At 40.6% G+C, this 23,506-nt stretch overlaps 2 protein-coding genes across 2 annotated transcripts; one reads left to right on the top strand and one right to left on the bottom strand.

Annotated features, from left to right (window-relative positions):
* Window positions 1-289: 289 nt before the first annotated feature.
* On the bottom strand, window positions 290-1,218 carry LOC126615861 (nuclear transcription factor Y subunit B-5-like). Its single transcript, XM_050283781.1, has one exon. It carries the CDS (start codon window positions 1,133-1,135, stop codon window positions 575-577), a length of 561 nt encoding a protein of 186 aa, XP_050139738.1. The 5' UTR covers window positions 1,136-1,218; the 3' UTR covers window positions 290-574.
* Window positions 1,219-6,746: 5,528 nt separating this feature from the next.
* On the top strand, window positions 6,747-22,180 carry LOC126615860 (uncharacterized). The gene is made up of 2 exons (XM_050283780.1): window positions 6,747-7,199; window positions 21,959-22,180. The coding sequence occupies exons 1-2, from the start codon at window positions 6,747-6,749 to the stop codon at window positions 22,178-22,180; spliced, it is 675 nt and encodes a 224-aa protein (XP_050139737.1).
* Window positions 22,181-23,506: the final 1,326 nt, after the last annotated feature.

Here is a 23,506-nt window from a genome sequence, read left to right on the forward strand (position 1 = left end):
TCAGATGCATATGGTCGGTGATTCCAGTTTTTGTTGGGATGTTAGGGTTTCCATCGCCCTATATATGACATAAATTAGGGGGAAATGCATATCCAGATCCCATTCACTAACCCTACGCTTGAATTTAGGTTGAGGACAAAATTGAGAAGGAAAGATTAGCAAGATAATCTATGTTCAAGATTTCATAAGTTATTTACTTCTTGGTCACGACTTAGAAAATTAATAACAAGTAGGAATACAGCTCAAAATGTATATCTCATACAATCACCTGCAATAAACTTCATATGAATTCGCTATAAAAACCTTCATATATATATATTTGAATTAAAAGACAAATAAGTCAATGGATTAACTCCAATTTCTCATCATTCTTGAGCTAATTACAGTCAACCAAAGAAGGAACCCAAGACTTTATGAGCACACATGATAACAAAATCCAAAAGCCTAAAATTAAACCTCCCCACTTAATTTTATATGGTCAGTACCTTCAACACATGAAATTTAATTAAGATCTAGTAGTACTAATTACTTGAAAAGTATATTAATTACCTCGCATAATTCATATGATCAGTACTCAAAATCGCCGGGAGAGCGAGCTATTTCCCCTTTCCATATATGGAGGATTAGACATATCTGCTGCCGCTGTAGGAAATCTTGTCCTTGGTGGTGAAACTTCAGCTTTTTCCTCATTACTATTAGCCTTACCTTGGTGAGCAGCCTTCTCTCCTTCCAATTCTCTGTACCTATGCAAGTACCTCTTCAGCGGTTCCGCGTAATCATCGAATCCAAGAGTTGCCAGAGCCCAGCAAATGTCATCCCCATTCACTGTCTTGCGCTTCTCTTTGTGGCACTTGTCAGATGCTTCTCCAGTCACAAAACTTATGAACTCAGAAACACATTCTTGCATGGTTTCTTTGGCTTCTTTCGAGATTTTTGCATTGGGGGGCAAAATCTGCTTCATGATCCGCCCAACATTAGCAATTGGAAGCAACCGATCTTGTTCCTTGATGACCCCCTCTTGATTATGAAGATGGTGGTGATAATCACTAGAGACATTACTACTACCACCTGTGAAATTGTACTTAAACCCTTCTCTATCAGCTGATGAATTATTGTTTCCTATATTATCAACCATCTCTATATTATGAAATTTTGATCCTCTCAAACACAGACACGTCGCTACCTAGCTCCTCTTTCACTTGCTAATTACTTGAGCTGCTTTATATAGAACCTTAGATGTCCATACAGGCATACTTATGTACATATGCACCATATCATATCATAAGATGACATGGCATGCCTCTACAAATACCTGGTCAGCACAACAGGCAATTCTCTATGTTGGTATAATTGGCTTCTCATTTGTTTATTCCCTAATCTCACTCTCTCCCTCTCAAGTGAGGAATTTTTATCTGTACTATGAACATTTGTTATGTGATGTATTATTTCACGTGTTATAATATGAGTGAGCAACAAAGTCGATATTTCCCATTTTTAGAGTATATTAATAATAAAAACATATACATCTATCATAATTTGACTGAAATAATAATACCAAGTGTGTTAGAATACATCGAAAAATCTCTCCTTAGATCACTCTGTGTTTAGAGTTTTTTTGTGGAAGCACGAAGCACTACTCCTAAGTAAAAGCGTTGGAGAATAGTGAAGGACTCAAACATATCAATTATGGAGAAAATGGTCCCCCCTTGGTCTTTCGTCGATCTGTTTTGATTAAAGCTCAATAAGATTAACAACTAATAATTAGTCTTTAAATAATGAACTGAATTTGAATTTGTGGACAAAAGTCATGCACATGTAGTTGTTGCACTACAGATACAAACGAATTAAAACCTAAAAAGAATGGACTAATTGTAAATTATAAACCCTAGTGATTACCTACTGCTAGCTCTCTAATTAAGGTTTTTACATGAGATTAGGTCACTCTAACAACAGCAAAACCTAGTTATAATCAACTTTTTACGGTGACAGCCACGTCCAGGAATTCTGGATTGATTTACAACATGCATTGATGATTCGTTTGCCTAATAAGAGCACTATTATTGTTAGGTTATGTAGGGGTTGGCATGTGGCAGTTCGCGGTAGTTGATCTAGCTAGGGTTTAAGGTTTTATATAACCATGGATACAATTTACTTGGTGCAAATCAATTCACATGTCCTAATCTTGATTATTATGCTTAATGGAGAAACCTCCCCGCACCCACCCTTGTGAAAATGACTTAGTTATATATAATTTATTTGGGCTAGTCACTTTGCAAAGGTTCAATGATCTAATTATATTTTCATTTTATAATTACTAAGTTTCTTTTTAAGTATGCAACTTAGCGATAAGTATAGATGATTAATTATACATCTCAAAAATCAAAGAATCATCTGGAAACAGGAAAGGAGGCAAAAGAGGGTCGTGAAATTATTCGATGCTAAAGTCTTTTGCAATGAAATCCGATTCGTTTCGTTAAATTATGATAGACGTTAAACAGAGTACTGAGCAAATTGTCTGTAACCATACATTTAATTTCTTTTTAACATATGTATTAGTGTTTTCAAATTGTCCTCGACAAATCATGAGAATGAAACATGTATGACACTAGTACTCATATGCATATGTTGAAGAACATCAAGTCATAATACTCAATTAATTAAATCTAAGTAGCCTATGAATGGAAAAACATGTGCAGTCAACGACAACACAAACCCGTTGATCTGTGCAGGAAAACATTATGTGTTGCTTTGGTTGTTCTAATAAAAAGTCATAGACACTTATCTTAACCTATGCAGTCACATTTCTCCATATAATCTTGATCGTGAGACGACCTAGTTGCCTTAAAGGGGATAACACTAATTTATAGATAAGCTGAGGTCTGCCTGAAGATGAAAAGGACAATAAACTTGCCAAATTGGGCATTTTATATATAAATTAGAGCCAGACATAGAGAAAAGAAAAAAACTAAGAAATGACACTTATTTATGAAGTCCTTTGAATATTAATTTGTAGGGTAAATTGGAAGCTAAGACTTACACAATATATCCCCTTCACTTCCTGTCTGAATGATATAATATAGCTAGCTACAACAACAACAACAACAACAAAGCCTTTTCCCACTAAGTGGGGTCGGCTATATGAATCCTAGAACGCCATTGCGCTCGGTTTTGTGTCATGTCCTCCGTTAGATCCAAGTAATCAAGTCTTTTCTTAGGGTCTCTTCCAAAGTTTTCCTAGGTCTTCCTCTACCCCTTCGGCCCTGAACTTCTGTCCCGTAGTCACATTTTCGAACCGGAGCGTCAGTAGGCCTTCTTTGCACATGTCCAAACCACCGGAACCGATTTTCTCTCATATTTCCTTCAATTTTGGCTACTCCTACTTCACCTTGGATATCCTCATTCCCAATCTTATCCTTTCTCGTGTGCCCATACATCCCACGAAGCATCCTCATCTCCGCTACACCCATTTTGTGTACGTGTTGATGCTTCACCGCCCAACATTCTGTGTCATACAACATCGTTGGCCTTATTGCCGTCCTATAAAATTTTCCCTTGAGCTTCAGTGGCCTACGATGATCACACAACACGCCGGATACACTCTTACACTTCATCCATCCAGCTTGTATTCTATGGTTGAGATCTTCATCTAATTCTCCGTTCTCTTGCAAGATAGATCCTAGGTAGCGAAAACGGTCACTTTTTGTGATCTTCGCTAGATTGCTCCGGTCATTAGTGTGGATAAGTATATAAATGGATAGAGATAGGAAAGCAAACACAAGATGTACGTGGTTCACCCAGATTGGCTACGTCCACGGAATAGAGGAGTTCTCATTAATTGTGAAGGGTTTACACAAGTACATAGGTTCAAGCTCTCCTTTAGGGAGTACAAGTGAATGATTTAGTACAAATGACATTAGGAAATATTGTGGGAGAATGATCTCGTAACCACGAAACTTCTAAGTACCAGAGTGTGGTATCGTCTTGACTTTCCTTATCTGTCTCATAGGTAGATGTGGAATCATCTCTGGAAGTACTCTTCCTCCATCCAGGGGTGGTATCTGTAACTGGTGGAGATGCACAAGGTAATGTATCAATGTCACTTGAAGCTTACTTGTAGTTTCAGGCTTGGTCAAGCGCGATACAAACCATGTAGTAGGAGTCCCCCAAGTCGCCGAGTTAGGGGATCTGCTGAAAGAGGTAACAGACAAGGTAAGCAATCAGAGCTCCGGCTGATTGTTCACATTCTCCCTATCTTGCAGGCAGCATGAAGGATAAAGAGAAGAAAAATGAGAAGAGATGATATGTGATACTTTTGCTTTTGAAGAAGTAACTTTCCACAGGCTTATTCTTGAACTGGGCTGGAGGGTTTTCTGGTTTCCTCCAAAGTATAAGGCCGACTGAAGAATTTGAGGGTCAAAACAAGTCCATCAAATCTAGAGTACGTTCGACCCTGCTGATATGGGATACTTTTGCTTTTGACAGAGTAGTGGATGTATCGGCACGTGTGCTGTTACGCTTGTCTCCACATGCTTCCTTGTATCCTTCTCACTTGCCCTATCTGTTCCTCAGGCAGATGCGGTATCTTCCCTGGAAGCATAAGATGTTGAAGATGAGTACTCGAGAGCAATGCCAGGGTAAGGGGTTCCAGGCAGTCAGTTCCTGGCTGGAAGCTTGATTCCAAGTGCTGACTGATTGCTCTCTTTCTCCTTGTCTTGCAGGTAAGAACAAGGCCAAAGGAAAAGACAGGGAAAAAGCATGATATGGGATACTCTTGCTTTTAACCCTGATGATATGAGATATTCTTGCTCTAGTATAGCTTGTTTACAGAGGTATTATCGGGGGGAAAGAAAGCTGAATATTTCGAAAGGCTTCGTTGGGAGTGCCCTCTCAGATACGAGGAAGGGTTGAGCATTTTTGCAGGTCTGCCTGTCCGTTGGGGATGGAGGTCGACATATATAGGAGTCTCCCTAACATCAAGTAATAATGCTATTCCTTTACCCTGCTTGGTCATAGCACGGTAGTGGGAGCTGCCAGCTTCACAAGTTTTAACTCTGTCAGAGCACTTTGAAAAAGTGGTCTGTGGTATCTGGAAAGCTGATGTTGCGTGTGAAGATTACAAACAAGCTTTATCCAAGGATATCCGACTCTTGAAGTTGGGAAAGTGGTGCCTCTTCGGTTTTCGAACAAGCAATCCTGTCGGGGATCTGGCTCTCGAGATTCGGAGAACGATGCCTCTTCGATTTTTGAGAAAGCAATCATGCTGGGGGTCTGGCTCTCGAGATTCGGAGAGCGGTGTCTTCGATTTTTGAGAAAGTAATCATGTTGGGATCTGGCTCTCGAGATTCGGAGGGCGGTGCCTCTTCGATTTTGGAGCAAGCAATCTTGTTGGGAGTGTTTTCTCGAATATGAGTAAAGGTTGGGCATGTTTGCTAGTCTACCTTGCCACGAAGCACAGAGGTTGACACACAGGGACTTTCCAATTATCCAGCAGTGGTACTGTTCCTTTACCCTCTCTTCGATTTTTGAGAAAGTAATCATGTTAGGAGTCTGGCTCTCGAGATTCGGAGGGCGGTGCCTCTTCGATTTTGGAGCAAGCAATCTTGTTGGGGGTGTTTTCTCGAATGTGAGTAAAGGTTGGGCATGTTTGCTAGTCTACCTTGCCACGAAGCACAGAGGTTGACACACAGGGACTTTCAAATTATCCAGCAATGGTACTGTTCCTTTACCCTCTCTTCGATTTTTGAGAAAGTAATCATGTTGGGAGTCTGGCTCTCGAGATTCGGAGGGCGATGCCTCTTCGATTTTGGGGCAAGCAATCTTGTTGGGAGTGTTTTCTCGAATGTGAGTAAAGGTTGGGCATGTTTGCTAGTCTACCTTGCCATGAAGCACAGAGGTTGACACACCGGGACTTTCCAATTATCCAGCAGTGGTACTGTTCCTTTACCCTTGTGGGTAATAATATGGTAGCTAGGCCTTCAAAATTTATGTGTCTAAAACTTTGTTAGTGTTGTTTCTTTGCTATTCTTTTACCCTTCTTGGTCAGAGCGATGTAGTGAGAGTTGCAAGCTTCACGTGTCTCGACTTTGTCAGAGAACTTTGGCAAAGTTATATGTGGTACCCATGAGCTACTGTTGCGTGTGGGAAGTGGGTGATTGAACAGTACGATTCATGTGCTTTCTACTTCGCCAGAAATCTTCGACAGAATGCCCATAATTTCTGCAAAGCTGAGTGTGCGTGTGACAGGTGCTGACAAGGCTGGAAAAGTAGGTGCTTCTTCGATTTCTGAGATCGGCCCTCGTGGTCTCTGAGCAGCCCAGCTTTTGAGAAAGCAAACCTCTTCGATTTCTGAGATCGGCCCTCGTGGTCTCTGAGCAGCCCAGCTTTTGAGAAAGCAAACCTCTTCGATTTCTGAGATTGGCCTTCGTGGTCTTTGAGCAGCCCAGCTTTTGAGAAAGCAAACGCCTCTTCGATTTCTGAGATCGACCCTCGTGGTCTCTGAGCAGCCCAGCTTTTAAGAAAGCAAACGCCTCTTCGATTTCTGAGATCGACCCTCGTGGTCTCTGAGCAGCCCAGCTTTTAAGAAAGCAAACGCCTCTTCGATTTCTGAAGCTTCGTCGAGTGCAGATTTTTATAGAGGCTGACATTAAGTTCCAAAGCACACTTGAATATCCACCAGTAGAAGCTCCATTCTTGCACTTCTAAGATCTTGATTTGTCCGACCTCTTCTCTCTTCTACACCTTTGAAAATGTCTGGCCCCTCCGACCGTCGTTTTGACTTGAACCTTGTTGAAGAGGCAGCCCCGCCTTCTCCAGACAACATATGGCGCCCATCCTTCGTCTCCCCTACTGGTCCTCTTACCGTTGGGGATTCCGTGATGAAGAATGATATGACCGCTGCGGTAGTGGCCAGGAACCTTCTCACTCCCAAAGATAACAGACTACTTTCCAAACGGTCTGATGAGTTGGCTGTTAAGGATTCTCTGGCTCTTAGTGTTCAGTGTGCAGGTTCTGTGTCTAATATGGCCCAACGCCTATTTGCTCGAACCCGCCAAGTTGAATCATTGGCGGCTGAAGTGATGAGTCTCAAACAGGAGATTAGAGGGCTCAAGCATGAGAATAAACAGTTGCACCGGCTCGCACATGACTATGCTACAAACATGAAGAGGAAGCTTGACCAGATGAAGGAATCTGATGGTCAGGTTTTACTTGATCATCAGAAATTTGTGGGTTTGTTCCAAAGGCATTTATTGCCTTCGTCTTCTGGGGCTGTACCGCGTAATGAAGCTCCAAATGATCAACCTCTGATGCCTCATCCTTCTAGGGTTCTGTCCAGTACTGAGGCTCCGAATGATCCCCCTCCGGTGCCTTCTCTTTCTGGGGCTCTACCGACTGCCGAGACTTCTCCTAAGCAACCTTTGTGAAGGCTCCCTCTTGTTTGTTTATTTTGACTCAAGTATATGTACATATTTGTAATTTATCGGGGATATCAATAAATAAGCTTTCCTTCATTTCAACGTATTGTGTTAAATCACCAAAGCCTTCTTCGCTAAGTTCTTTGAATTTTCTTTTGTTGAAGCTTGTATGTTGGAGCTTTGTGAGTGGAGCATGTAGGTTGAGGTAGTGTTCCCTTAATTTCCCGAGCGAGGACAACTTCTCGGTTGGAGACTTGGAAAATCCAAGTCACTGAGTGGGATCGGCTATATGAATCTTAGAACGCCATTGTGTTCTGTCCTGTGTCATGTCCTCCGTTAGATCCAAGTACTCTAAGTCTTTTCTTAGGGTCTCTCTCAAAGTTTTCCTGGGTCTTCCTCTACCCCTTCGGCCCTGAACCTCTGTCTCATAGTCGCATCTTCTAATCGGAGCGTCAGTAGGCCTTCTTTGCACATGTCCAAACCACCGTAACCGATTTTCTCTCATCTTTCCTTCAATTTCGGCTACTCCTATTTACCCCGGATATCCTCATTCCTAATCTTATCCTTTCTCGTGTGCCCACACATCCAACGAAGCATCCTCATCTCCGCTACACCCATTTTGTGTACGTGTTGATGCTTCACCGCCCAACATTCTGTGCCATACAGCATCGCCGGCCTTATTGCCGTCCTATAAAATTTTCCCTTGAGCTTCAGTGGCATACGGCGGTCACACAACACGCCGGATGCACTCTTCCACTTCATCCATCCAGCTTGTATTCTATGGTTGAGATCTCCATCTAATTCTCCGTTCTTTTGCAAGATAGATCCTAGGTAACGAAAACGGTCGCTCTTTGGTATTTCTTGATCTCCGATCCTCACCCCTAACTCGTTTTGGCCTCCATTTGCACTGAACTTGCACTCCATATATTCTGTCTTTGATCGACTTAGGCGAAGACCTTTAGATTCCAACACTTCTCTCCAAAGGTTAAGCTTTGCATTTACCCCTTCTTAAGTTTCATCTATCAACACTATATCGTCTGCGAAAAGCATACACCAAGGAATATCATCTTGAATATGTCTTGTTAACTCATCCATTACCAACGCAAAAAGGTAAGGACTTAAGGATGAGCCTTGATGTAATCCTACAGTTATGGGAAAGCTTTCGGTTTGTCCTTCATGAGTTCTTACGGCAGTCTTTGCTCCTTCATACATATCCTGTATAGCTTGGATATATGCTACTCGTACTCATTTCTTCTCTAAAATCCTCCAAAGAATGTCTCTTGGGACCCTATCATACGCTTTTTCCAAATCTATAAAGACCATGTGTAAATCCTTTTTCCCATCTCTATATCTTTCCATCAATCTTTGTAAGAGATAGATTGCCTCCATGGTTGAGCGCCCTGGCATGAACCCGAATTGGTTGTCCGAAACCCGTGTCTCTTGCCTCAATCTATGCTCAATGACTCTCTCCCAGAGCTTCATTGTATGACTCATTAGCTTAATACCCCTATAGTTCATGCAATTTTGTACATCGCCCTTATTCTTGTAGATAGGCACCAAAGTGCTCGTGCGCCACTCATTTGGCATCTTCTTCGTTTTCAAAATCCTATTGAAAAGGTCAGTGAGCCATGTTATACCTGTCTCTCCCAAAACTTTCCACACTTCGATTGGTATATAGTCTGGGCCTACTGCTTTTCTATGCTTCATCTTCTTCAAAGCTACAACCACTTCTTCCTTCCGGATTCTACGATAAAAAGAGTAGTTTCTACACTCTTCTGAATTACTCAACTCCCCTAAAGAAGCACTCCTTTCATGTCCTTCATTGAAAAGATTATGAAAATAACCTTTCCATCTGTCTTTAACCGCGTTCTCTGTAGCAAGAACCTTTCCATCCTCATCCTTGATGCACCTCACTTGGTTTAGGTCCCTTGTCTTCTTTTCCCTTGCTCTAGCTAGTTTATAGATATCCAACTCTCCTTCTTTGGTATCTAGTCGTTTATACATATCGTCATAAGCCGCTAACTTAGCTTCTCTCACAGCTTTCTTCGCCTCTTGCTTCGCTTTTCTATACCTTTCACCATTTTCATCGGTCCTATCCTTGTATAAGGCTTTACAACATTCCTTCTTAGCCTTCACCTTGTTTGTACCTCCTCATTCCACCACCAAGATTCCTTTTGGTGTGGGGCAAAGCCCTTGGACTCTCCTAATACCTCTTTTGCTACTTTTCGGATACAACTAGCCATGGAATCCCACATTTGGTTAGCTTCCCCCTCTCTATCCCACACACACTGGGTGATTATTTTCTCTTTGAAAATGGCTTGTTTTTCTTCTTTTAGATTCCACCATTTAGTCCTTGGGCACTTCCAAGTCTTGTTCTTTTTTCTCACTCTTTTGATATGTACATCCATCACCAACAAGCGATGTTGATTAGCCACGCTCTCTCCTGGTATAACTTTGCAATCCTTACAAGTTATACGATCCCTTTTCCTCATTAGAAGAAAATCTATTTGTGTTTTTGACGACCCACTCTTGTAGGTGATCACATGTTCTTCCCGCTTCTTAAAGAAGGTGTTGGCTAAGAAGAGATCATATGCCATTGCAAAATCCAAGATAGCTTCCCCATCCTCGTTTCTCTCCCCAAAACCATGGCCACCATGAAAACCTCCATAGTTGCCTGTCTCTCTGCCCACGTGTCCATTTAAATCTCCTCCTATAAATAACTTCTCTGTCTGAGCAATTCCTTGCGCCAAGTCTCCAAGGTCTTCCCAAAATTTCTCCTTCGAACTCGTATCCAACCCTACTTGAGGTGCGTACGCACTAATCACATTGATAAGTTCTTGTCCTATTACAATCTTGATTGCCATGATTCTATCTCCTACCCTCTTGACATCTACAACATCTTGTGTCAAGGTCTTGTCCACGATGATGCCAACACCGTTTCTCGTTTTATTTGTGCCCAAATACCATAGTTTAAACCCTGAGTTTTCTAGATCCTTTGCCTTACGCCCAACCCACTTAGTTTCTTGTAGGCACATAATATTTATCCTTCTCCTCACCATAACTTCTACTACTTCCATAGATTTTCCCGTCAAGGTTCCTATATTCCACGTTCCTAAACGCATTTTGCTCTCTTGAACTCTACCCTTCTGTCCTAGCTTATTCACCCTTCCCCGTCTAATAGGATCAAAGTACTTCTTTTGTGTGTCCCGTGTAAAGTTGATAGGAGCATATGCTCCCAAACAACTTTGAGTGGAGTCGTTCGAAAAGAAGTTTCTATAGCCCCCTTGCTCATTTAACACTGCATCCGGGTGCCGATGGAGATACAGCGACCCTTGCTCACTTATCACTGTGCTCGGGCCACACAGCGCGCCACTTACGGGTGACGCCCTAGCTTTAGCGCGATTTCGTTCTGGATTCATTTTCATAAGGATTCGACGTGATCATGGAGTGCCGGCTGTCGACTACCTGACGCCCTCCCCCTCCTCCTTTATCCGGGCTTGGGACCGGCAATGTAAGATAAACTTACACGGCGGAGTTATATAATATAGCTAGCTAATGAAGAAAATTCAAAACATTATGTAGTTCAGTAGTTTTTTTTTTTCTGAAAAACCGCAACAATACGAGGAAAATTTATTGATATAAAAAAAAAAAGTTACACCTAGTCAAAAGAAGACATACACCTTACCCGTCATAAAGCAAGAAAAATAAAATACAAGAAAAAAGCGGGACATAAACTTTACCTCTCTTGAAAAGGAAAATACAAGAAAAAGAGGGAGTGGACATAGGACCAAACCCCCTTAAAATAAAATTTAAAAGGAAAGAACCTGCAAGACAAGTTGCAAAACAAAAAATGGAAAATCTAAAAAGATTAGGTGAAAAAGAAAATCACACATCAAGAAGGGAAGTCCAAGATGAAGTTGTATGCAATGTTTTCAATACATGAAAATGCATCAAGAGATATTATAATATGTTGCATGAAAAACATTATGGATTAATATATATATGCGTTTTGTTTAGTACATTCTCAAACCTTTTAATTTGTGACTTTGTTGTTTGAGAAAGCCCTCATCCATTCAGATCTCTAGCTTCGTCTTTGGCGATCAAGGAGGAGAAAAAGAACTAGAAGCAAAACAAGATATCACTCTAGAAAAGTGACTTTCAAGCTATAAATTTTGCCAATCTACAGGAGCCAACTCCACAACAAGAATGATAGCATGAAGCTTGTCTTTGATACGTGGGAAGTAGCCCAACTCCTTACAAATGTTTTTAAAACTTTTGATAACAAACGTTTCTTCACATCCTCACTGTCGCTGCATGTACTTCTTCTTTAATTTTACAACTTACATTACTTCTTTGAGGATAGAACATATTGGATGGTGATAACAAAAGCTAAAGCTTAACAAGGCTGCAACTTTTTACATGCATATTCGTAATTAAATATATACTTCTTGAAATTAAAATTTAACAATGTCAAAAGAATATATCCCAGGCAATAATATATGCCACCACATCTTTGTAATATATATATATATATATGTGTGTGTGTGTGTGTGTGTGTGTGTCGTCCCATGGTTACTGCTAGTGGCAAAAGGGTGCTGCTTTTGGAGTTCAAACTTAAACCAATGTTTCTGCTTCTTCCCCGTACGATTTCTCAGCGTGAAACCACTGTTTAGAGAACATGAATATTTGTGGTTGTTCAATGAAAATATATACCTACTCTCAAATCTGGTCGATCAGCAGGCAGATCGTGCAAAAAAGTACAAGGATAAGGACACACACACTCATGGCTCTCATATCTTCCAAGTATGCTATTAGCTAGTCTTTTTGGTTTTTATTAACTTCCACGAAAACTAATTAGGCTTGAGAACCCTAATTCCAATATTTCTTACTTTTCCAGCACAATCATCATCGTTGCGTGATTATTTTGGGAACTCGGTGGGGTAGAACATACATTTCTCTCAATCAACTAATGATGTGAGATAAAGACAGTTCTGAGTTTTTAGAGGCTTAGAAAAATGCACGTCGTATTGTCATATACAATTTGGGGCCACACCTTCCTACTTTCGTTGGATTCTCCAATTTGCTTGCTCTAGTAGGCATCTTTGTTGCTCTTAATTTTTTTTTTTTAAATTAGGGTTTTGGTACGTAAAGTACTGCCATTATATTTCCTGTTTCACAATTTTAAATATAGGATTCTCCTTTCTTTAGGTACCTTAACCAAAGCATGACTAATCACAAGAATTTAGGAAAATCAATATGAAGAAACAAACGAAATCGCACTCAACTTTTGTGATGGCAATTTTGACATTTCTCTTTTAATTATTTGCTCTTCAAAGCGTATATAAGTGACCCAAAAAAAATCACATAATTAACCAATATAATATACTCTTGAACCATTTTGACGAACATAATGGCCTAGTGTATGTGTGTGTGTGTGTATATATGTGTGGCACCACTTTTTTTTACACATGTTTTTGTGGAGTTGACTTCGTAATGTATTTTAACGATCTGAACTGTCTTTCTTTTACGTATTCCTTAAAAAATCATGTCTCTCAAAAATCATCTCAATCTGAAACTATATAACTATTGGATTAGGAGTTTAGAGTTTCTTTATAGAACCGCATTCGTCTATTTTATTAACTACAAATAAACGTCTTAATGGCAAGGTTCTAAAAATTGCTAGGCGTGACAGGAGCCTAGCGGCTAGGCAGCCTAGGTGGATATATGTAAATTTATTATATATCTTGTAAAGAAGTGCAAAATACACCTAAAAAAACTATACTTGTATGAATAATAAAAGAATGGACTAAATTCTTCTTGTTCATGATCCTAGCATTGGATTGGACATAGACTAAATTATTTAACCTTGTTGTATCTAGTTTATTTCTTTTCTTTGTATGTATCCCCTCAAAAGTGCTCCAATTTGTTTCACTATTGGATGAACTTGTAGTAAATCCATCATTTGCAAATTAGGTACACCATTTCCATAAGTATACCACCATGAAACCAAAAATGAAAAAAGCACACAATTAATAAATAAATAAATAATATATATCCTAGGAGCCGCCTAGGACCGCCTTGCCCACCTAGCTCCAGATTGATTTTTCGAACCGATTTGCCCAAAATCGGGGCGGGACTTCACCGTCTAGGGCCTAGGCGCCATCTAGGCCGTTTTTTAGAACACTGCTTAATGGTTTTGATTTTGTACCATTTTTTTGCAAAGATGTGAAACGATGAGAACCATCTCTCATTGTGTGATTTCCTTATCACAAATGCAAAGTTCAAGACTCAGTACCTAAGAAGCGAAATTTTAAAACTCAAAATATCATCAATTAAAACTAGTTTACTAAGTTGTTTCATTGTACAAAGTATTAAAAGAAAACCCAGATAACATTTTTTGGTAAAACCCAATTGTTTTATTGAATGATTACATTAAGGCTAAGAGAATTTGAGCTAAGCCAGACAATTAGCTTACCACGGTAATTTTGCATCGAACTCTCCTTTCATGGGAACCGGGCCTAAAATCTCTGAATTACAAGACCGTAGTACTAGTGCATAATGAAAAAACCTAAATTATGTTTTCCTTTGTTGGTTTTGAATATTGAAGGTGTGCCCCCATCCATTGACGACATACTAATTCTCATCCCTATATAGCCCGGTGCAAATTGAGTCGTAACGTACTTTTGACACCCAAGTCAAACAGTACACAAAAAGTCGATACCCTCAAGGAATGAATTTGTGAAAGTTTGAGCTCTGATTGAAGGTTCTAAACATTTGCTCTCTTTCTAGTTGACAAACCCTTGGGGATAAACTCAAATAAAGTTTAAATTGGTTGAAAAAGAGGAAAAAAAATTATTTTGTTTAGAAATTAATTTTGTGAAGGTTGGAAAAAACCTTTTTTTTTGTGAAGGCTCTTTCTTAAGGGTCAGGGTATATTAAGCCCATTAGACAAGTGCTCTCGTACCCAATTGTCTGCTTTTGTTTTGGGCCATTTTATGGCCCAGTTGAATCGTTGCTTGGGTTGGAATTACATATTATACAAAGAATGATTGCATTTTTACATTTACTAAATTATTATAGATATTTGATATTGCAGGATGATTTGATAAGATTATCCCATGATATATGGAAAGCGAGGTGCAACTTTCTATTCAACCAATAAGCACTAAATCCTTCCCAGGTTCTCCTTGCTATCTCAAATTATTCTGCTGTTTTCAATGAAGCTAATCGGGCTCCTCCTCCATTGATGAATGTATCACGCACGGTTTCTCATGTGGCACATTGGTCTCCCCCTTTTTCTCCCTATCTGAAAGTGAATGTAGATGCTAGTTGGCAACTATCGACAAGGAATGGTTATGTTGGGGTTGTGATACGTGATGTGGAGGGTCAATTTATGGTTGCAGCTCGGTATGCAATTCGGGCTCCTAATGTTGTATCGGCGAAGGCCATGGCTATTTTGTAAGGATGTCAGCTGGCTATTGCTTTGGGCTATCAGTGGGTGATTGTGGAATTCCATACTAAGGAGTCGTTTTCTAGCTTATCAAGTTCGTTGGACAATGGTAGATGGGAAGTCTTTCCTACCTTGGCAAATGTTCTGAGGTTACGAGGCAAATGTTCTAAGGTTACAAGAGTTTTTCTAGGGCTGTCGATGGTCTTAGGTGCCAAGATCGACCAATTTGGCGGCGAACAGGTTGGCGTCGCGCTGCAATACGGAGATGTGCAATGTCATATGAATCAATAGACCTTCATCTTCGTTGGTTTTTGTTTTAAATAATGATGGATTACCTTGTCCACCTGTTGACCCTAAAAACTACCAAGCCTACATATCGCGCAGGCCGAGTAACTAATAAGCTAAATACGTATTTCGGTTGATGCGGGGCGTGCCAACTCGTCGGTCGAGTTCAACCGAGGAGTAAAATGTGTTGATGTTGCGTTAAGCGCGTGGTTGACTTCTCGATCTTGCGACTGCGGCCGAGGAAGGAACATGTCCCGGCCTTTAGGTTCTAGAGCCTGAAGACAAGGCTACTAGTTCTGCAAAGTTCACAAATCTTCGACGCTGGATTCGGTCACAGTAATTATATTCATAAGAGTATAAGCACGCCGAATTGATGCCAGATTATAGAGGCACAGATACTCAAAACAGATATATGTTTTGATGGTAAATGTGGTTCGACCGTCAGAATGTCGAACTCTAAAGCCTACTTGTGAGTATCCAATCATAAAACAACTCGGCATTCAATGTGCCGAGCCCTAGTAACACCTCACTTCGCCGAGAAGGCTGATGAGATGACATCTGCCAATAAGGATTCGAAAATCCTTCTCAACCGAGACTTGGATAGATAACCAGTCGGCCCTGTCGTAATGCTGTTTTTCCAAACTAAATGTGCTTCACGGTCGGCTGATTCTACGTCAACAGTGTTGTTTATCCAAACTGAAGATGTTCGTCAGTTGCATCCACAATGCTGTTTATCCAAACTAAAGATGTGTCGGTGGAAAAAGAAAGTAAAAATTTCAAGGTTGTTAAGAGGTTTCGCGTGGAGCGAAAGTTTGCGCAGGGCAATTTGTGTGTTGAATTGGAGGGGTTTGAATGATGTCCTCATCCTCCTATTTATAGTAGCTAACATGTTTCCGATTGAATCACAACCATTCTCGGATTAGGACTCCTTTTCTCAATCCCTCCTTATCTTGGCCAGTCCTACTCCTACTAAGACTTTGAACTCAACCCGTTATCAAGCCGGATTCAATCCCAAACTCCAACATCCTTATCTTATCGAAACTCCTTCTCGTATCAGGATTCAACTACCCATGGATTCCTAATAGGACACGGCCGGCCTTGGCTATGTGGCCCATAAACTGGATGACCCCCAATGACTCCTAAGTACGGCCTCTGAGCCAAGAACAATTTAGTGCTCGGCTCAAACCAATATTTTGGGCCCAAACACCCCCTTAGACTTTTATAGTAGTGGAGGGGACGATGCTCGAATTCGGTTCTAGCATCTTCACTCCTTACCCCTTTCGCTGCTTGGTTTTTTGTTGGTTAGTTATTGCTTGCCTTGGTGTAGGCTTCCTGTAGTGTTGTGGCTTCTTTGCCCTAGTAATGTTATTCCCAGTTTCCAAAAATAAATAAATAAATTTGAGAGATTGTGAAAATAAATGGTCATACGTGGCATTTAGGTACTGCAGAGTCCTTCTATTTCAATGTCATGGTGAAAAAGTTAGAATGAACAATGTTGCAAATCCAACATTGTTTGTACAATAATTATTATCTGATATTGGAACATAGGTATGTGAATTTCGTATACCAAATCAAGAGAAGTATCTATACTTCTGACGGACGAAAATCATGTGTTGGGGTTGATGATTTTTTTCTTTTTTGTCCTAAGTCTTTAAGGTTTTCTCAAGATTTCTCAATTTCAAGGGTGGAGCTAGGAAAATATTATGGATGGGCTATGTTTTCTTTTTTGTTCAAGTTAGGTTAATTTTGCTAAAAAGAAGTTTGTGCTAGTATTGAATTAAAGGAAAATTAACGAAAAATCTTTAAAAATTAGTTCTAATGAAAAATGACAAATAAAGGTGTAGTGAATAGTACACAGGAAAGGTAAAAATATGGTTTTTCGTTAAAAGTGAATAATACCGAAAGTGTTTCGTTAAAACTATCTTAAATTAAACTACTTTTTTCATCCAATTTTTCAGAAATCCAAAATTAGCCCTGGGCTGCAGCTTACTCAAGCCAGCTATGACCTTGATCCTATGCTCTTTGAATTGCAATTTCTAGACTGCCCCAAATAACAACCCCAATGGTGTTTTGGTGATTCAGCCAGTATAAATAGTCAATTCTCGTTTATTTCTTTCTTTTTTTGCTCTTTTTTTCTTCTCCTTTTTTTCTTGTGCCTCTTCCTTTGCAAGTCCTCGAGATTTCAACTTCCTCTCCACATCCATGAAAGCTCAACTCTCTCGCTAAAATGCTTCTGTCATTCTCTCTCTCTCTCTCTCTCTCTCTCTCTCTCTCTCCCCATTTTCTTTAATTAATATATATTCTGTATTTCTTTTTCTTTCTTTGATATTCTTGTTTTCTTTGAAAAAATAGTTGACAATCGAGGTTAATGCAAAAGGCGCATTTACCCTGGTTCATTTTTCTCACGTGAGTTTTAACGTGATCAACTTCTTCCATGGCCATGGAGGTTTTAGATAGTTTATGAGCAAATATTCTCTATCTTCCAATCATTCTTTAGGAAAACTAATGAAAATAACTTGAAATTTTTGAGTTTTAATGATAAGAACAAAATAAATGATAAAGTGAATAGTATCAAGATTGACTTTTTAGTGTAAAAATATGTTTTTTCGTTAAAATGAACAGTACCGGAAGCTTTTCGTTAAAATTCCCACAGTCTTTTGCATGCTTTACTCTTGAGCCTCTTTCTGTTCTTATTTTGACAGTTTGTTTTTACTGTTTAATATATATTACTCAATCTTGATGTTCTTATTTATATTTCTTTTAATTATTACTTAGTAGTTATTTAGTTGATTTACTTGGGTTTCTTTAATTTTGCTCATTTTTCTTTAATGCTTGATACTAAAAGTATGATTCATTTGTGATGAACAATGCATATAATTATTAGATTTAGAGAGCTTATCGGCACCAAAATTGACAATGTTCTGGTTTTTCGGGTTACTGCTCTTTTTCGTGTTTGGTTGTTGGTTGATTAGTCCATTTGATATGATCAACAACAAACAACAACAACAAAGCTTTTTCCCACTAAGTGGGGTCGGCTATATGAATCCTAGAACGCCATTGCGCTCGCTTTTGTGTCATGTCCTCCGTTAGATCCAAGTACTCTAAGTCTTTTCTTAGGGTCTCTTCCAAAGTTTTCCTAGGTCTTCCTCTACCCCTTCGGCCCTGAACCTCTATCCCGTAGTCACATCTTCGAACCGGAGCATCAGTAGGCCTTCTTTGCACATGTCCAAACCCATTTTGTGTACGTGTTGATGCTTCACTGCCCAACATTCTGTGCCATACAGCATCGCCGGCCTTATTGCCGTCCTATAAAATTTTCCCTTGAGCTTTAGTGGCTTACGACGGTCACATAACACGCCGGATGCACTCTTCCACTTCATTCATCCAGCTTGTATTCTAAGGTTGAGATCTCCATCTAATTCTTCGTTCTTTTGCAAGATAGATCCTAAGTAGCGAAAACGGTCGCTCTTTGGTATTTCCTGATCTCCGATCCTCACCCCTAACTCATTTTGGCCTCCATTTGCACTGAACTTGCACTCCATATATTCTGTCTTTGATCAGCTTAGGCGAAGACCGTTAGATTCCAACACTTCTCTCCAAAGGTTAAGCTTCGCATTTACCCCTCCTGAGTTTCATCTATCAACACTATATCGTTTGCGAAAAGCATACACCAAGGAATATCATCTTGAATATGTCATGTTAACTCATCCATTACCAACGCAAAAAGGTAAGGACTTAAGGATTGTTGATGCATAAAATCAGTGAGGACTTTGGTACAACAGAAAGTATTAAGTTTGTGATCTTCGCTAGATTGCTCTGGTCATTAGTGTGGATAAGTATGTAAATAGATAGAGACAGGAAAGCAAACACAAGATGTACGTGGTTCACCCAGATTGGCTACGTCCACGGAGTAGAGGAGTTCTCATTAATTGTGAAGGGTTTACACAAGTACATAGGTTCAAGCTCTCCTTTAATGAGTACAAGTGAATGATTTAATACAAATGACATAGGTTTAAGCTATCGTCTTCACTTGCCTTATCTGTCTCATAGGTAGATGTGGCATCTTCTCTGGAAGTACTCTTCCTCCATCCATAGGTGGTATCTTTAACTGGTGGAGATGCACAAGGTAATGTATCAATTTCACTTGAAGCTTACTTGTAGTTTCAGGCTTGGTCAAGCGCGATACAAACCATGTAGTAGGAGTCCCCCAAGTTGCCGAGCTAGGGGATCTGCTGAAAGAGGTGACAGACAAGGTAAGCAATCAGAGCTCCAAGCAATCAGTCCCAAATCAGAAGTTTGATTTCGAGTTCTGGCTGATTGTTCTCATTCTCCCTATCTTGCAGGCAGCATGAAGGATAAAGAGAAGAAAATGAGAATAGATGATATGAGATATTTTTGCTTTTGAAGAAGTAACTTTCCACAAGCTTATTCTTGAACTGGGCTGGAGAATTTTCTGGTTTCCTCTAGAGTATAAGGCCGACTGAAGAATTTGAGGGTCAAAACAAGTCCATCAAATCTAGAGTACGTTCGACCCTGCTGATATGGGATACTTTTGTTGTTGACAAAGTAGTGGATGTATCGGCACGTGTTCTGGTACGCTTGTCTCCACATGCTTCCTTGTATCCTTTTCAATTTCTCTATCTGTTCCTCAGGCAGATGTGGTATCTTCTCTGGAAGCATAAGATGTTGAAGATGAGTACTCGAGAGCAATGCCAAGTAAGTAATCAGGTAAGGGGTTCCAGGCAGTCAGTTCCTGACTAGAAGCTTGATTCCAAGTGCTGACTGATTGTTCTCTTTCTCCTTGTCTTGCAGGTAAGAACAAGGCCAAAGGAAAAGACAAGGAAAAAGCATGATATGGGATACTCTTGCTTTTAACCCTGATGATATGAGATATTCTTGCTCTGGTGTAGCTTGTTTGCAGAGGTATTATCGGAGGGAAGAAAGCTGAGTATTTCGAGAGGCTTCGTTGAGAGTGCCTTCTCAGATATGAGGAAGGGTTGAGCATTTTTGCAGGTCTGCCTGTCCGTTGAGGATGGAGGTCGACATATATAGGAGTTTCCCTAACAACAAGTAGTAATGCTATGCCTTTACCCTGCTTAGTCATAGCACGGTAGTGGGAGCTGTCAGTTTCACGTGTGTCAGAGCACTTTGAAAAAGTGGTCTGTGGTATCTGGAAAGCTAATGTTGCATGTGAAGATTACAGACAAGCTTTATCCAAGGAGATTTGGCTCTCGAAGTTGAGAAAGCAGTGCTTCTTCGGTTTTTGAACAAGCAATCCTGTCGGGAATATGGCTCTCGAGATTCGGAGAACAGTGCCTCTTCGATTTTTGAGAGAGCAATCCTGCTGGGAGTCTGGCTCTCGAGATTCGGAGAGCGGTGTCTCTTCGATTTTTGAGAAAGTAAAAATGTTGGGAGTCTGGCTCTCGAGATTCGGATGACGGTGCCTCTTCGATTTTGGAGCAGCAATCTTGTTGGGAGTGTTTTCTCGAATGTGAGTAAAGGTTGGGCATGTTTGCTAGTCTACCTTGCCACGGAGCACAGAGGTTGACACACAGGGACTTTCCAATTATCCAGCAGTGGTGTTGTTCCTTTACCCTTGTGGGTAATAATAAGGTAGTTAGACCTTCAAAATTTATGTGTCTAAACTTTGTTAGTTCTGTTTCTTTGCTATTATTTTACCCTTCTTGGTCATAGCGATGTAGTGGGAGCTGCAAGCTTTACGTGTCTAAACTTTGTCAGAGATCTTTGGCAAAGTTATCTGTGGTACCCATGAGCTGATGGTGCGTGTGGAAAGTGGATGATTGAACAGTAAAATTCACGTGCTTTCTACTTCACCAGAAATCTTCAACAGAATACCTGTAATTTCAGCAAAGCTGAGTGTGCATGTGACAGGTGCTGACAAGGCTGAAAAAAACAAGTGTCTCTTCGATTTTTGAGATCGGCCCTCATGGTCTCTGAGCAGCCCAGCTTTTGAAAAAGCAAGCGCCTCTTCGATTTCTGAGATCGGCCTTCATGGTCTTTGAGCAACCCAGCTTTTGAGAAAGCAAACGCCTCTTCGATTTCTAAGATCGGCCCTCGTGGTCTCTGAGCAGGCCAGCTTGTGAGAAAGCAAATGCCTCTTCGATTTCTGAGATCGATCTTCGTGGTCTTTGAGCAGCCCAGCTTTTGAGAAAGCAAACGGCTCTTCGATTTCTGGGCAAGCACCTCTTAAATTTCTGAAGCTCCGTCGAGTGCAGATTTTTATAGAGGCTGGCATTAAGTTCCAAAGCACACTTGAATCTTCACCAGTAGAAGCTCCCTTCTTGCACTTCTAAGATCTTGATTTGTCCGACCTCTTCTCTCTTCAACACCTTTGAAAATGTCTAGCCCCTCCGACCGTCGTTTTAACTTGAACCTTGTTGAGGAGGCAGCCACACCTTCTCCAGACAACATATGACGCCCATCCTTCTTCTCCCCTACTGGTTCTCTTACCGTTGGGGATTCCGTGATGAAGAATGATATGACTGCTGCGGTGGTGGCCAGGAACCTTCTCACTCCTAAAGATAACAGACTACTTTCCAAACGGTTTGATGAGTTGGTTGTTAAGGATTCTCTGGCTCTAAGTGTTCAGTGTGCAGGTTCTGTGTCTAATATGGCCCAACGCTTATTTGCTCAAACTCGCCAAGTTGAATCATTAGCGGCTGAAGTGATGAGTCTCAAACAGGAGATTAGAGGGCTCAAGCATGAGAATAAACAGTTGCACCGGCTCGCACATTACTATGCTACAAACATGAAGAGGAAGCTTGACCAGATGAAGGAATCTGATGGTCAGGTTTTACTTGATCATCAGCGGTTTGTGGGTTTGTTCCAAAGGCATTTATTACCTTCGTCTTTTGGGGCTGTACCGCGTAATGAAGCTCCAAATGATCAACCTCTGATGCCTCATCCTTCTAGGGTTCTGTCCAGTACTGAGGCTCTGAATGATCCCCCTCCGGTGCCTTCTCTTTCTGGGGCTCTACCGACTGCTGAGACTTCTCCTAAGCAACCTTTGTGAAGACTCTCTCTTGTTTGTTTATTTTGACTCATGTATATGTACATATTTGTAACTTATTGGATATATCAATAAATAAGCTTTGCTTCATTTCAACGTATTGTGTTAAATACACCAAAATCTTCTTCACTGAGTGGGGTCGGCTATATGAATCTTAGAACGCCATTGTGCTCGGTCCTGTGTCATGTCCTCCGTTAGATCCAAATACTCTAAGTCTTTTCTTAGAGTCTCTTCCAAAGTTTTCCTAGGTCTTCCTCTACCCCTTCGGCCCTGAACCTCTGTCCCGTAGTCGCATCTTCTAACCGAAGCATCAGTAGGCCTTCTTTGCACATGTCCAAATCACCATAACCGATTTTCTCTCAATTTTCCTACAATTTCAGCTACTCTTACTTTACCTCGGATATCCTCATTCCTAATCTTATCATTTCTCGTGTGCCCACACATCCAACGAAGCATCCTCATCTCCGCTACACCCATTTTATGTACGTGTTGATGCTTCACCGCCCAACATTCTGTGCCATACAGCATCGCCGGCCTTATTGCCATCCTATAAAATTTTCCCTTGAGCTTTAGTGGCATACGACGGTCACACAACACGCCGGATGCACTCTTCCACTTCATCCATCCAGCTTGTATTCTATGGTTGAGATCTCCATCTAATTCTCCATTCTTTTGCAAGATAGATCCTAAGTAGCGAAAACGATCGCTCTTTGGTATTTCCTGATCTCCGATCCTCACCCCTAACTTATTTTGGCCTCCATTTGCACTGAACTTGCATTCCATATATTCTGTCTTTGATCAGCTTAGGCGAAGACCTTTAGATTCCAACACTTCTCTCCAAAGGTTAAGCTTCACATTTACCCCTTCCTAAGTTTCATCTATCAACACTATATCATCTGCGAAAAGCATACACCAAGGAATATCATCTTGAATATGTCCTGTTAACTCATCCATTACTAACGCAAAAAGGTAAGGACTTAAGGATGAGCCTTGATGTAATCCTACAGTTATGGGGAAGCTTTCGGTTTGTCCTTCATGAGTTCTTACGGCAGTCTTTGCTCCTTCATACATATCCTTTATAGCTTGGATATATACTACTCGTACTCATTTCTTCTCTAAAATCCTCCAAAGAATGTCTCTTGGGACCCTATCATACGTTTTTTCCAAATCTATAAAGACCATGTGTAAATCCTTTTTCCCTTCTCTATATCTTTCCATCAATCTTCGTAAGAGATAAATTGCCTCCATGGTTGAGCGCCCTGGCATGAACCCGAATTGGTTGTCCGAAACCCGTGTCTCTTGCCTCAATCTATGCTCAATGACTCTCTC

This window comes from Malus sylvestris, chromosome 3, assembly GCF_916048215.2.
Source record: "Malus sylvestris chromosome 3, drMalSylv7.2, whole genome shotgun sequence".
NCBI lineage: Eukaryota > Viridiplantae > Streptophyta > Magnoliopsida > Rosales > Rosaceae > Malus > Malus sylvestris.